The 12,036-nt window shown below is 41.3% G+C and overlaps 1 protein-coding gene across 1 annotated transcript; it reads left to right on the top strand.

Moving 5' to 3' along the window:
* The first annotated feature begins 308 nt into the window (after window positions 1-308).
* LOC133622557 (neurexophilin-2-like) lies at window positions 309-11,865 on the top strand. Its single transcript, XM_061985387.2, has 2 exons — window positions 309-428; window positions 10,780-11,865. Exons 1-2 carry the CDS (start codon window positions 366-368, stop codon window positions 11,680-11,682), a joined length of 966 nt encoding a protein of 321 aa, XP_061841371.1. The 5' UTR covers window positions 309-365; the 3' UTR covers window positions 11,683-11,865.
* Window positions 11,866-12,036: the final 171 nt, after the last annotated feature.

Genomic DNA, 12,036 nt, shown 5'->3' with positions numbered 1-12,036 from the left:
GAAGTTTAAAACAGTGTATTTAAAAAAAATATGATACAATTTTAAAGTTGCAAAATTCAAAGGCGAGAAATTCACTTCCAAAAATTCTCCCAAAACGTCTTGAAGGTCGATGAAGGACGTTTGACATCAAGAACATTTAGGGTTTGTCACAATTTTTGGCCAAAATCATTCCTACAAATCCTCTTTTTGCATGAAGACACCTTCTCAGTGGGCGGGGGGCTGTCACACACACACACACACACACACACACACACACACACACACACACGCACACACATAATGAAGTGTGTGTGTGTGCATGTGTGTGTGTGTGTGTTAGCAGCAGAGAGAAGAGAGTAGAATGTTCCTCAGTCTTTTTCTCCAACATGAAGATGAATGTTTGCAAGATCTTCTTCTTCTTTTTCTTCATGACGCTTCTTCCCTCCGCCGTGAGTACTAAATATTCTCTCACTACTTACTCAAATACTCTCTCAGTGTACTACCTGCAGAAATACTCTCAGTAAATAGAGACATAATTAATGAGTAAATACAGAAGTATTTTATCAGTAAATACATAAATACTTTAGGAGTTATTACATAAATATTTAGGAGTTAATATATAAATACTTTGAGTAAATCCATAAATTCTTTGAGTTAATACATAAATACTTTATGAGTAAATATAAATACTTTATGCGTTAATACATAAATACTTTAGGAGTTAATACATCAATATTTTAGGAGTTAATACATAAATACTGTATGAGTAAGTAGAGAAATACTCCTAAATACTTGTATGTTTTATGTTGTTATGCACCAGATATATTTTCTTAACAAGTTCTGATTTTTTACTTATTTATGTATTTTTTACAGTCTTTTATTTTGTAAACACATGATATCTGTGAGGAAATGACATCAGAACTTTGGGAGACGATATCCTGCTAATTGTTTGTGTCACCTCTGTTGCTAGGCAGACTTGCATGGTAACTGCCCAAGGGCTGCAGGGTAACTGCCCCAGGGCTCCATGGTAACTGCCCCAGGGCTGCAGGGTAACTGCCCCAGGGCTGCAGGGTAACTGCCCCGTGAGAAGAAGGACAAAAGTGTCACGGCAAAGTTAAAAAACATGAAAAATTAGTATGCCAAACTGAAGAGCTTCGATGGAATGAACAAGCAGTAACTTCCATGTTGAAAAGCAATACAAATATATTTAAACATTAAAACCAAGGCTTTCCATCCAAGCTGATGGAGGCTGAGAGGTGCAACGTGCCCAAAGATAGGTGTGGCATCACACTCACAAATATAGGTGTGGCGTCACACTCACAAAGATAGGTGGGACATCGCACTCACAGAGATAGGTGTGGCATCGCACTCACAAAGATAGGTGTGGCATCACACTCACAAAGATAGGTGTGGCATCACACTCGCAAAGATAGGTGTGGCATCACACTCGCAAAGATAGGTGTGGCATCGCACTCACAAAGATAGTTGTGGCATTGCACTCACAAAGATAGGTGCGGCATCACACTCACAAAGATAGGTGTGGCATCACACTCGCGAAGATAGGTGTGACATCGCACTCACAAAGATAGGTGTGGCATCGCACTCACAAAGATAGGTGTGGCATCACACTCGCAAAGATAGGTGTGGCATCACACTCGCAAAGATAGGTGTGGCATCGCACTCACAAAGATAGGTGTGACATCGCACTCACAAAGATAGGTGTGGCATCGCACTCACAAAGATAGGTGTGGCATCACACTCGCAAAGATAGGTGTGGCATCACACTCGCAAAGATAGGTGTGACATCGCACTCACAAAGATAGGTGTGGCATCGCACTCACAAAGATAGGTGTGGCATCACACTCGCAAAGATAGGTGTGGCATCACACTCGCAAAGATAGGTGTGGCATCACACTCGCGAAGATAGGTGTGACATCGCACTCACAAAGATAGGTGTGGCATCGCACTCACAAAGATAGGTGTGGCATCACACTCGCAAAGATAGGTGTGGCATCGCACTCGCAAAGATAGGTGTGGCATCACACTCACAAAGATAGGTGTGGCATCGCACTCACAAAGATAGGTGTGGCATCGCACTCACAAAGATAGGTGTGGCATCACACTCACAAATATAGGTGTGGCGTCACACTCACAAAGATAGGTGGGACATCGCACTCACAGAGATAGGTGTGGCATCGCACTCACAAAGATAGGTGTGGCATCACACTCGCAAAGATAGGTGTGGCATCACACTCACAAAGATAGGTGTGGCATCGCACTCACAAAGATAGTTGTGGCATTGCACTCACAAAGATAGGTGCGGCATCACACTCGCGAAGATAGGTGTGACATCGCACTCACAAAGATAGGTGTGGCATCACACTCACAAAGATAGGTGTGGCATCGCACTCACAAAGATAGGTGTGGCATCGCACTCACAAAGATAGGTGTGGCATCACACTCGCAAAGATAGGTGTGGCATTGCACTTACAAAGATAGGTGCGGCATCACACTCACAAAGATAGGTGTGGCATCACACTCGCGAAGATAGGTGTGACATCGCACTCACAAAGATAGGTGTGGCATCGCACTCACAAAGATAGGTGTGGCATCACACTCGCAAAGATAGGTGTGGCATTGCACTTACAAAGACTTGAGGCTGGAATTGCTGCAAAGGTGCATCAACTAAGTATTGATCAGAGGCTCTCAATACTTACCTACATCTGAGTTTTTATTTATTTTAATAACTTTGCAAAATTTGGGGAAAAAAACAGAACAACTTTTACATTGTCATTTTGGGGTATTGTGTGTAGAATTTTGAGAACAAAAATTATTTGATTCCATTTTGGAATAAGGCTGTGTGGAGGTCTACCACCCGTGGGTCCACCTGATGCCGACAAACCTCCACGATAGCCCGGATGTCTGGTGTTAGAAATGTATTTTTATTTGGCAGCGCACACACGCTAGGAAAACACACCCAACTGTTCAGTTCCGCTCTGTGACTTTTCAGTCTCTCGCAATGTCCAGTGCACGTCTGCTCAATAACTCCAACTCCAACCCTCGTGTCTCGGCCCGGCTGCTGCTAATAAGCATGGCAGGTGATTGGATGATCAGTTCCAGCTGGGTAATCCAATCACCTTCCAGCTGTGCTTCGAGGCCGGTTCGTCCACACCCCGCTCCGCGGCAGGCCCGCAGACCATGCCCCCCTTCACATACCTCCACCGCCAGACTCAGGCCGGGTAGCCGTCTGGCCGCGCCTACCCCCCGCCCCTACGTGTGGGAGCGGGAGAGGAAGTCAGCCACGGCCATCTGCGCCCCCGGTCTGTGGATCACTCTGAAGTTGTAGGGTTGTAAAGCTAGATACCAACGGGTGATTCGCGCGTTGGCATCTTTCATGCGGTGGAGCCACTGGAGGGGTTTGTGGTCCGAGCAGAGGCCAAATGAGCGCCCCAGGAGGTAGTATGCCTCCCGGTCTGAGAGTTTTCGGCTAATGTACAGCACTGGGCGGTCGATGCCCCCCACCTGCTGGGACAAAACAGCGCCCAGCCCTCTGCCCGACGCGTCAGCCTGCAAACAGAACGGGAAAGAAAAATCAGGCATGTGCAGGACCGGCTCCTCGCAGAGGGCCTTCTTCACTCTCTCAAACGCCTGCTGGCACTGCCCCGACCACTGGACCAGTTCTGGAGCACCCTTTTGGGTGAGGTCGGTTAGTGGGCTGGTCAGGTTGGAAAACCGGGGGATGAACCTCTGGTAGTAACCTGCCAGCCCCAAAAACTGCCTCACATCTTTTTTCGTCTTGGGAGTCGGGCATGCCGCAATTGCTGCTGTTTTATCTACCTGCGGGCACACCTGCCCTCCTCCCAAGTGGTATTCCAGATACTGTACCTCCCTCCGGCCAACTGCGCACTTCGCCGGGTTGGCTGTAAGCCCTGCCCGCCTCAGGGACTCGAGCACCGCCCCCACCCTCTGCATATGCTCCGCTCAGCTGCCACTCTGGATGATAACATCATCCAGGTAGGCGACAGCATATGCAGCGTGGGGACGCAGTACCCGGTCCATGAGTCTCTGAAATGTGGCGGGCGCACCGAACAAGCCGAACGGAGGGGTCACGAACTGGTATAATCCTTCCGGAGTGGAGAACGACGTTTTGTCCTTGGACTCTGGAGACAAGGACACGGTTTTCCAGGTAGCGCACTTTAACCCCATGGCCGGCCACATGGGGTATGATAAGACACTCAACCGGGTAATGGTCCGGTTCTATTGGCCAGGCATCCGGGCAGACGTGCGCCGCTGATGTGCGACATCAGTGTGTAAAGGATATCACCACATGGGCTCAGGAACACTTCAGAAACCCACTGTCAGTAACTACAGTTGGTCGCTACATCTGTAAGTGCAAGATAAAACTCTCCTATGCAAGGCGAAAACCGTTTATCAACAACACCCAGAAACGTCGTCGGCTTCGCTGGGCCTGAGCTCATCTAAGATGGACTGATACAAAGTGGAAAAGTGTTCTGTGGTCTGACGAGTCCACATTTCAAATTGTTTTTGGAAACTGTGGACGTCGTGTCCTCCGGACTAAAGAGGAAAAGAACCATCCGGATTGTTATAGGCGCAAAGTTGAAAAGCCAGCATCTGTGATGGTATGGGGGTATATTAGTGCCCAAGACATGGGTAACTTACACATCTGTGAAGGCGCCATTAATGCTGAAAGGTACATACAGGTTTTGGAGCAACATATGTTGCCATCCAAGCAACGTTACCATGGACGCCCCTGCTTATTTCAGCAAGACAATGCCAAGCCACGTGTTACATCAACCTGGCGTTATAGTAAAAGAGTGCGGGTACTAGACTGGCCTGCCTGTAGTCCAGACCTGTCTCCCATTGAAAATGTGTGGCGCATTATGAAGCCTAAAATACCACAACGGAGACCCCCGGACTGTTGAACAACTTAAGCTGTACATCAAGCAAGAATGGGAAAGAATTCCACCTGAGAAGCTTAAAAAATGTGTCTCCTCAGTTCCCAAACGTTTCCTGAGTGTTGTTGAAAGGAAAGGCCATGTAACACAGTGGTGAACATGCCCTTTCCCAACTACTTAGGCACGTGTTGCAGCCATGAAATTCTAAGTTAATTATTATTTGCAAAAAAAAAAAAAAGTTTATGAGTTTGAACATCAAATATCTTGTCTTTGTAGTGCATTCAATTGAATATGGGTTGAAAAGGATTTGCAAATCATTGTATTCCGTTTATATTTACATCTAACACAATTTCCCAACTCATATGGAAACGGGATTTGTATATATATATATATATATATATATATATATATGTACAGATGTGTATGTAACACATACATGCATACATACACTCATTTAAATAAACAAAGATATATACATATATATCGATATATGTATATGTAACACAAACATGCGTACATAGGTATTTACATAAACATATGTGTATGTATATGTGTATATATATATATATATATATATATATATATATATATATATATATATATATACATACATATAATTATAGTACAATATATTATATATATAAATATATATACACATGTATTCATATATATAAGTATGCTTGCTGTCACTTACGTGAGAAAGCAGAAGTCCCATACAACGTGTGGCAGGGCCGGCACGCTGTTTGTAGTGGGCGCTAAATGCCGCACCATCACGGCACGTTCGAGGGGACAATTGCCTTGAAATTAGTAGTCTGCCGGAAAAATCTCGAGGGTTGACAAGTATGACGCTGTCAAGCGCCATTCATATTAAACCCGCGGCCGCACTAACATTCAATTTTCATAACAAGGTTTTTCATAATAAGGTGTGGGCCGAGTGTCTGAGGCCCATAGTTTATACATAGCACAAAGCAAAAAAAAAAACTTTGTATGCAGCGTTAATTCATTTTAAATTTCAAAAGATTTTTGTGTCTCCCATTGTTTTCTTTAATTTGTGAAACTGGTCAAAATGGCTCTTTGACTGGTAAAGGTTGCCGACCCCTGACATAGACTAAATCGCAAAGACAAATATTAAAAATAAAGATATTAATAAAGTCCACTTCAGTAAACAAGTAACCAGCTGCCAGCTGTACTCATCTTTTAATAATTTTGCCACACCTAGTGTGTGTGTGTGACAATCATTGGTACTTTAAATTTAACTTGTTTTATGTTCATGACCTTCATTGATTATTGATCAGATAATAATTCCGCATCTCAGAGGAGTAAACAAAACCCAAAACCAGTGAAGCTGGCACCTTGTGTAAATCATAAATAAACACATTTTCAATGAGAGACAGGTTTGGACTACAGGCAGGCCAGTCTAGTACCCGCACTCTTTTACTATGAAGCCACGCTGTTGTAACACCTGGCTTGGCATTGTCTTGCTGAAATAAGCAGGGGCGTCCATGGTAACGTTGCTTGGATGGCAACATATGTTGCTCCAAAAGCTGTATATACCTTTCAGCATTAATGGTGCCTTCACAGATGTGTACCTTACTCATGTCTTGGGCACTAATACACCCCCATACCATCACAGATTCTGCCTTTTACACTTTGAAACCAAGAACAGTTCGGATGGTTCTTTTTCTCTTTGGTCCGGAGGACACGACTTCCACAGTTTCCAAAAACAATTTGAAATGTGGACTCGTCAGACCACAGAACACTTTTTCACTTTGCATCAGTCCATCTGAATACACAGTACATAAAATATATACAGTACAGTACACACAGTACATAAAGAATATACACAGTATATACAGTACAGTGTAGCACACAGTACAATACATAGAGTACATACAGTATAGTGCACACAGTACATACAGTATATACAGCACACACAGTACAGTACACAGTACAGTACATAGCGTATATACAGTATAGTACACAGTACAAAGGGGATATACAGTACACACACTACAGGACATAGAATATATACAGTACAGTACAGTACAGTACATGGAGTATACAAAATACAGTACACAGTACAGTACATAGAGTACATAGAGTATAGTACATTTAGTACATACAACATAGTACACAATACATACAGTATATTCAGTACACACAGTACACACTACAGTACATATAATATATACAGTACAGTGCATAGAGTATATACAGTATAGTACACATAGTACATACAGCATAGTACACAATACTTATAGTATATACAGTACACACAGTATACATAGAATATATACAGTACAGCATTTGGAGTAAATACAGTATAGTACACAGTACATACAGTATAGTACACAGTATATACAGTACAGTACACATTACTGTACATAGAGTACATAGAGTACATATGGTATATAGAGTACATAGAGTAGAGGGAGTAATTGAGAGAGTAGTTTCAGGTGAGCTGACTAGAAAAAGGAGAAGTTAGAAAGTTGGTCAGGAGAAAGTTGCTGCTGTCATAACAAGGATGTGCTGTCAGAAAAAGTTGGTGAGTCACAGTGTAAAAGTTGTACCTCAAATTGTACTTTTTAATGAGGAGCAGCTGCAGTGTGACAAGTACATGTCACTTGTACTACTTCATTTACTTTATGTACTTCACCACAAACTTCCTGCTCGGAAGGAAAAGTCACCTTCTTTCTCCACAAGAATCTTTTTCACACCACTGTATGTTACATTTTATATACATATATATATATATATATATATATATATATATATATATATATATATATATATGTATATACCTATATATATATATATATATATATATATATATATATAAATATATATATATATATATATATATATATATATATATATATATATACACATACATAAATACATATATATGTATACATATGTATATATACACCAGTGACGTGCGGTGAGGTTGATGGCTGGTGAGGCACTGACTTCATCACAGTCAGATTTACAAAGATATGAACCCTAAAGAGTATCTTATTCACCATTTGATTGGCAGCAGTTAACGGGTTATGTTTAAAAGCTCATACCAGCATTCTTCCCTGCTTGGCACTCAGCATCAAGGGTTAGAATTGGGGGTTAAATCACCAAAAATGATTCCCGGGCGCGGCGCCGCTGCTGCCCACTGCTCCCCTCACCTCCCAGGGGGTGATCAAGGGGATGGGTCAAATGCAGAGGACAAATTTTACCACACCTAGTGTGTGTGACAATCATTGGTACTTTAACTTTACTTTAACTTTACACATACAAACTGTAGCACACAAAAAAGCACATTTAATAAATAAAAAAAACGTTATTATGGTCTTACCTTTACTTATAAATGAAGTCCATGCGCAGCTCCTTTTGAACAAAAGCATCGATAACTTGTTTAAAGAAGTCTTCCTTATCTTTCTTCAGTTTTAAAAATCTCGATGGAGATCTTCCTTTAATTATTACCTCCTGCTTCGATTGAAAGTCCAGTTTAGAAAACTGTTTTATTTTAGATATGTAATCCTCCATGTTAAACGTCCAGGCGGGAGGAAAAAATAAACGATCGCAGCTAATTGTTGCTGCTTGTTGTCACTTCTTCTGCAGCAGAGTAGTCGCATGAATGCTCCCTGGGATCACTAGCGCCCTCTACCACCAGGAGGCGGGATTTCTGCGAGCCTCACACAGTGCGTCTTCGCAGCAGTTTTATGATTGCTCAGCACAAGAAATACGTTACACACATACAGTTGTTGACAAAATACACTGTACATTATATACCTCAGCTAACTAAACTATGGAAATGTATAATATAATTCATATAGCAATACGGTCTCACTGCACAGCAGGCCAGCAGTTAGCCGAGTCCGCAATCCATGTTGAGGCACAACTGAGTGACGTGCCTCAACTGGCTGCTGATCACCGCAAGTCTCTTCTCAGTATTTGAACGGCAAATGTGAAAATTCAGCGATTTTGAATAAAAAAATCATTTAAAACTGGTGAAGTTAAATGGAAAATAACTTTAGAGTATAATCACTGGATACATATAACAATTTCATTTATTTTTTCTTTTTAATTTTTTTTTCTTTCCATGATGGCACGTGAAGCCCCGCCTCACCTGCCTCCCCTGACTGCACGTCGCTGATATATATATGTATATATATACATATATATATATATATATATATATATATATATATATATATATACATACATACATACATATGTATATATATATATATATACATATGTATATATATACATATACATATGTATATATATACATATATATATATATATATATACATATATAAATATATGTATATATACATATATATATATATATATATATATATATATATATATATATATATATGTATATATATATATATATATACACAGTATATATATTTATATATATATTTTATATATATACATGTAAATAAAAATATATATACACACACATATACAAAGTACAAAAGCAGTGAAGTTGTCACGTAAATAAAAAGAGAATACACTGATTTGCAAATCGTTTTGAACTTATATTCAATTGAATAGACTGCAAAGACAAGATGTTTAATTAATGTGGACTCGTCAGACCACAGAACACTTTTCCACTTTGCATCAGTCCATCTTAGATGAGCTCGGTCCCAGCAAAGCGTTTCTGGGTGTTGTTGATAAATGGCTTTGGCTTTGCATAGTACAGTTTTAACTTGCACTTACAGATGTAGCGACCAACTGTAGTTACTGACAGTGGTTTTCTGAAGTGTTCCTGAGCTCATGTTGATATCCTTTACACACTGATGTGGCTTTTTGATGCAGTACCGCCTGAGGGATCCAAGGTGCGTAATATCATGGCTTACGTGGAGTGATTTCTCCAGATTCTCTGAACCTTTTGATGATATTACGGACCGGAGATGGTGAAATCTCTAAATTCCTTGCAATAGCTGCTTGAGAAATGTTGTTCGTAAACAATTTGCTCAGGCATTTGTTGACAAAGTGGTGACCATCGCTCCATCCTTGTTTGTGAATGAGTGAGCATTTCATGGAAGCTGCTTTTATACCCAATCATGGCACCCACCTGTTCCCAATTAGCCTGTTCACCTGTGGGATGTTCCAAATAAGTATTTGATGAGCATTCCTCACCTTCCTCAGTCTTTTTTGCCACTTGTGCCAGCTTTTTTGAAACAGGCATCAAATTCCAAATGAACTAATATTTGCAAAAAATAACAAAGTTTCTCAGTGTGAACATGAAATATCTTGTCTTTGCAGTCTATTCAATTGAATATAAGTTGAAAATTACCATTTACACAACATGACAACATCACTGCTTTTGTACTTTGTATATATATATATATATATATATATATATATATATATATATATATATATATATATATATATATATATATATATATTACAATACTCACACATCCTATTTCAATATTTCATATCTGCTGACACAACACTTTAAGCCAAGGTTATACTATTTGTATTATTATTATTATTGTGTTTTTATTTATTTTTTATTACTGTGTATTTGTATTATTGTGTTGTTATTATTATTGTGTATTTTTATTATTGTGTTTTTATTATTATAATGTTTTTTATTATTATTGTGTTTTTTATTATTATTGTGTTTTTTATTATTTAGTTTTTATTATTATTGTTTTTTATTTTTATTGTGTTTTTATTATTATTGTGTTTTTTCATGATTATTGTGTTTTATTATGATTTAAATTGTGTAAGTTTTTAAAACATGATGGTAGTTTTGGAGACGAGGGTGCAGCACCACTCTTGAAGTGGTCAGGGAGTGAGGTTGACCAAAGCCCACATGGCCCAGAAGAAAGTAATTTAGTTCTTCCTGTCTGGTTCTTCGCAGGTCCAAGAAACAAGCAAAGCCTCTGGATGGAGAGCAGATGACGCAGGACGAGTAGACGGAGGACGAGTAGACGGAGGACGAGTAGGAGGAGGACGAGTAGACGGAGGACGAGTAGATGACGAAGGACGAGTAGACAGAGGACGAGTTGACGGAGGACGAGTAGACGCAGTGGGCGCGTCCTTGAAGTTCCAACACATCTCCAAGGACTTACAGATCATCTCCACCAAATACAAAACCCCGGCGTACGGCTCCCTCAGTCCCTACAGTTGGCCTCAGAACTTCTCCCTGGACCAGCATCTCTACAAATCCAAGCCTCATCCCAAAGTGTCCCCCAAGTCCAAGAAGATTCTGGGCTGGGGCGACTTTTACTTCAATGTGAAAACTCTGAAGTTCAGTCTTGTGGTGACCGGGAAGATTGTGGACCATGTCAACGGCACTTTCAGCGTCTACTTCCGCCACAACTCCTCGCACCTGGGGAATATAACCGTCAGCATCGTGCCACCTTCTAAGCCGGTTGCCTTGGAGGTTCTGGACCCAGTAGTTGAAAGCATTCACACGGGGAACTCTGTCCTGTTACCAGACCTGGCATCCCGAGTCCAATCCAGCACAATTACTCCAGACCTTCTCAAGCAGCAGCAGGACCTGGCGGTCATGACTGAGCTCAACTGCCGTGTGGAGTACCAAAGAACCAACCGGTCCAAGAAGACCAAGCCCTGCATGTACGACCCGGGTCAGACCTGCTACTCGGAAAACACGCAGTCGCAGGCGGCGTGGATCTGCGCTAAACCCTTCAAGGTCATTTGCATCTTCATCGCCTTCACCGGCACCAACTATAGGCTGGTGCAGAAGGTTTGCCCCGACCGCAACTTCCAGCCGGAGCAGAACCAGCAGCACTTTGGGTGACCGCTTCCAGATGGACTGCCTGGTTTCTACTTAGTGTTCCAGTCCTTGTCTTTGTTTGCTTTTCACATCTCAAGGGTACAAGAGTGGACCCCAGCAACTCCACAACAACACGGGAGGCATTCAGTTTCGTTGGATTTCCCCGAAAAAGTAGTGGATCTGGTCTGAGGGTCAGAGTGTCAGGATAAGGTGGCCAAGGGACTGAGGGGTGTGTTCACACTTGTCATGTTTGGTTCGGTTTAAAGGGACTCTGATACCAGAGTCTGCTCTGATAAGCCTTCTCAGGGCAGTGGATCCATCGCAACTGGACTGTTCAGTTTGTCTTAAATCACGTGTGGACTCTCATCCATCATCAGT

The sequence above is a fragment of the Nerophis lumbriciformis genome, linkage group LG23, assembly GCF_033978685.3.
Source record: "Nerophis lumbriciformis linkage group LG23, RoL_Nlum_v2.1, whole genome shotgun sequence".
In the NCBI taxonomy this organism is placed as follows: Eukaryota; Metazoa; Chordata; class Actinopteri; order Syngnathiformes; family Syngnathidae; genus Nerophis; species Nerophis lumbriciformis.
Note: the sequence above shows the minus strand (reverse complement) of the source record. Positions and strands in the feature narration are given on the sequence as shown.

Excerpts from the sequence above, each read along its gene's own strand:
- LOC133622557 (XM_061985387.2), top strand. The coding sequence starts at position 366 with ATGAAGATGAATGTTTGCAAGATCTTCTTCTTCTTTTTCTTCATGACG. Across the intron at positions 429-10,779 it reads TGACGCTTCTTCCCTCCGCC|GTCCAAGAAACAAGCAAAGC; the intron begins GTGAGTACTAAA and ends GGTTCTTCGCAG.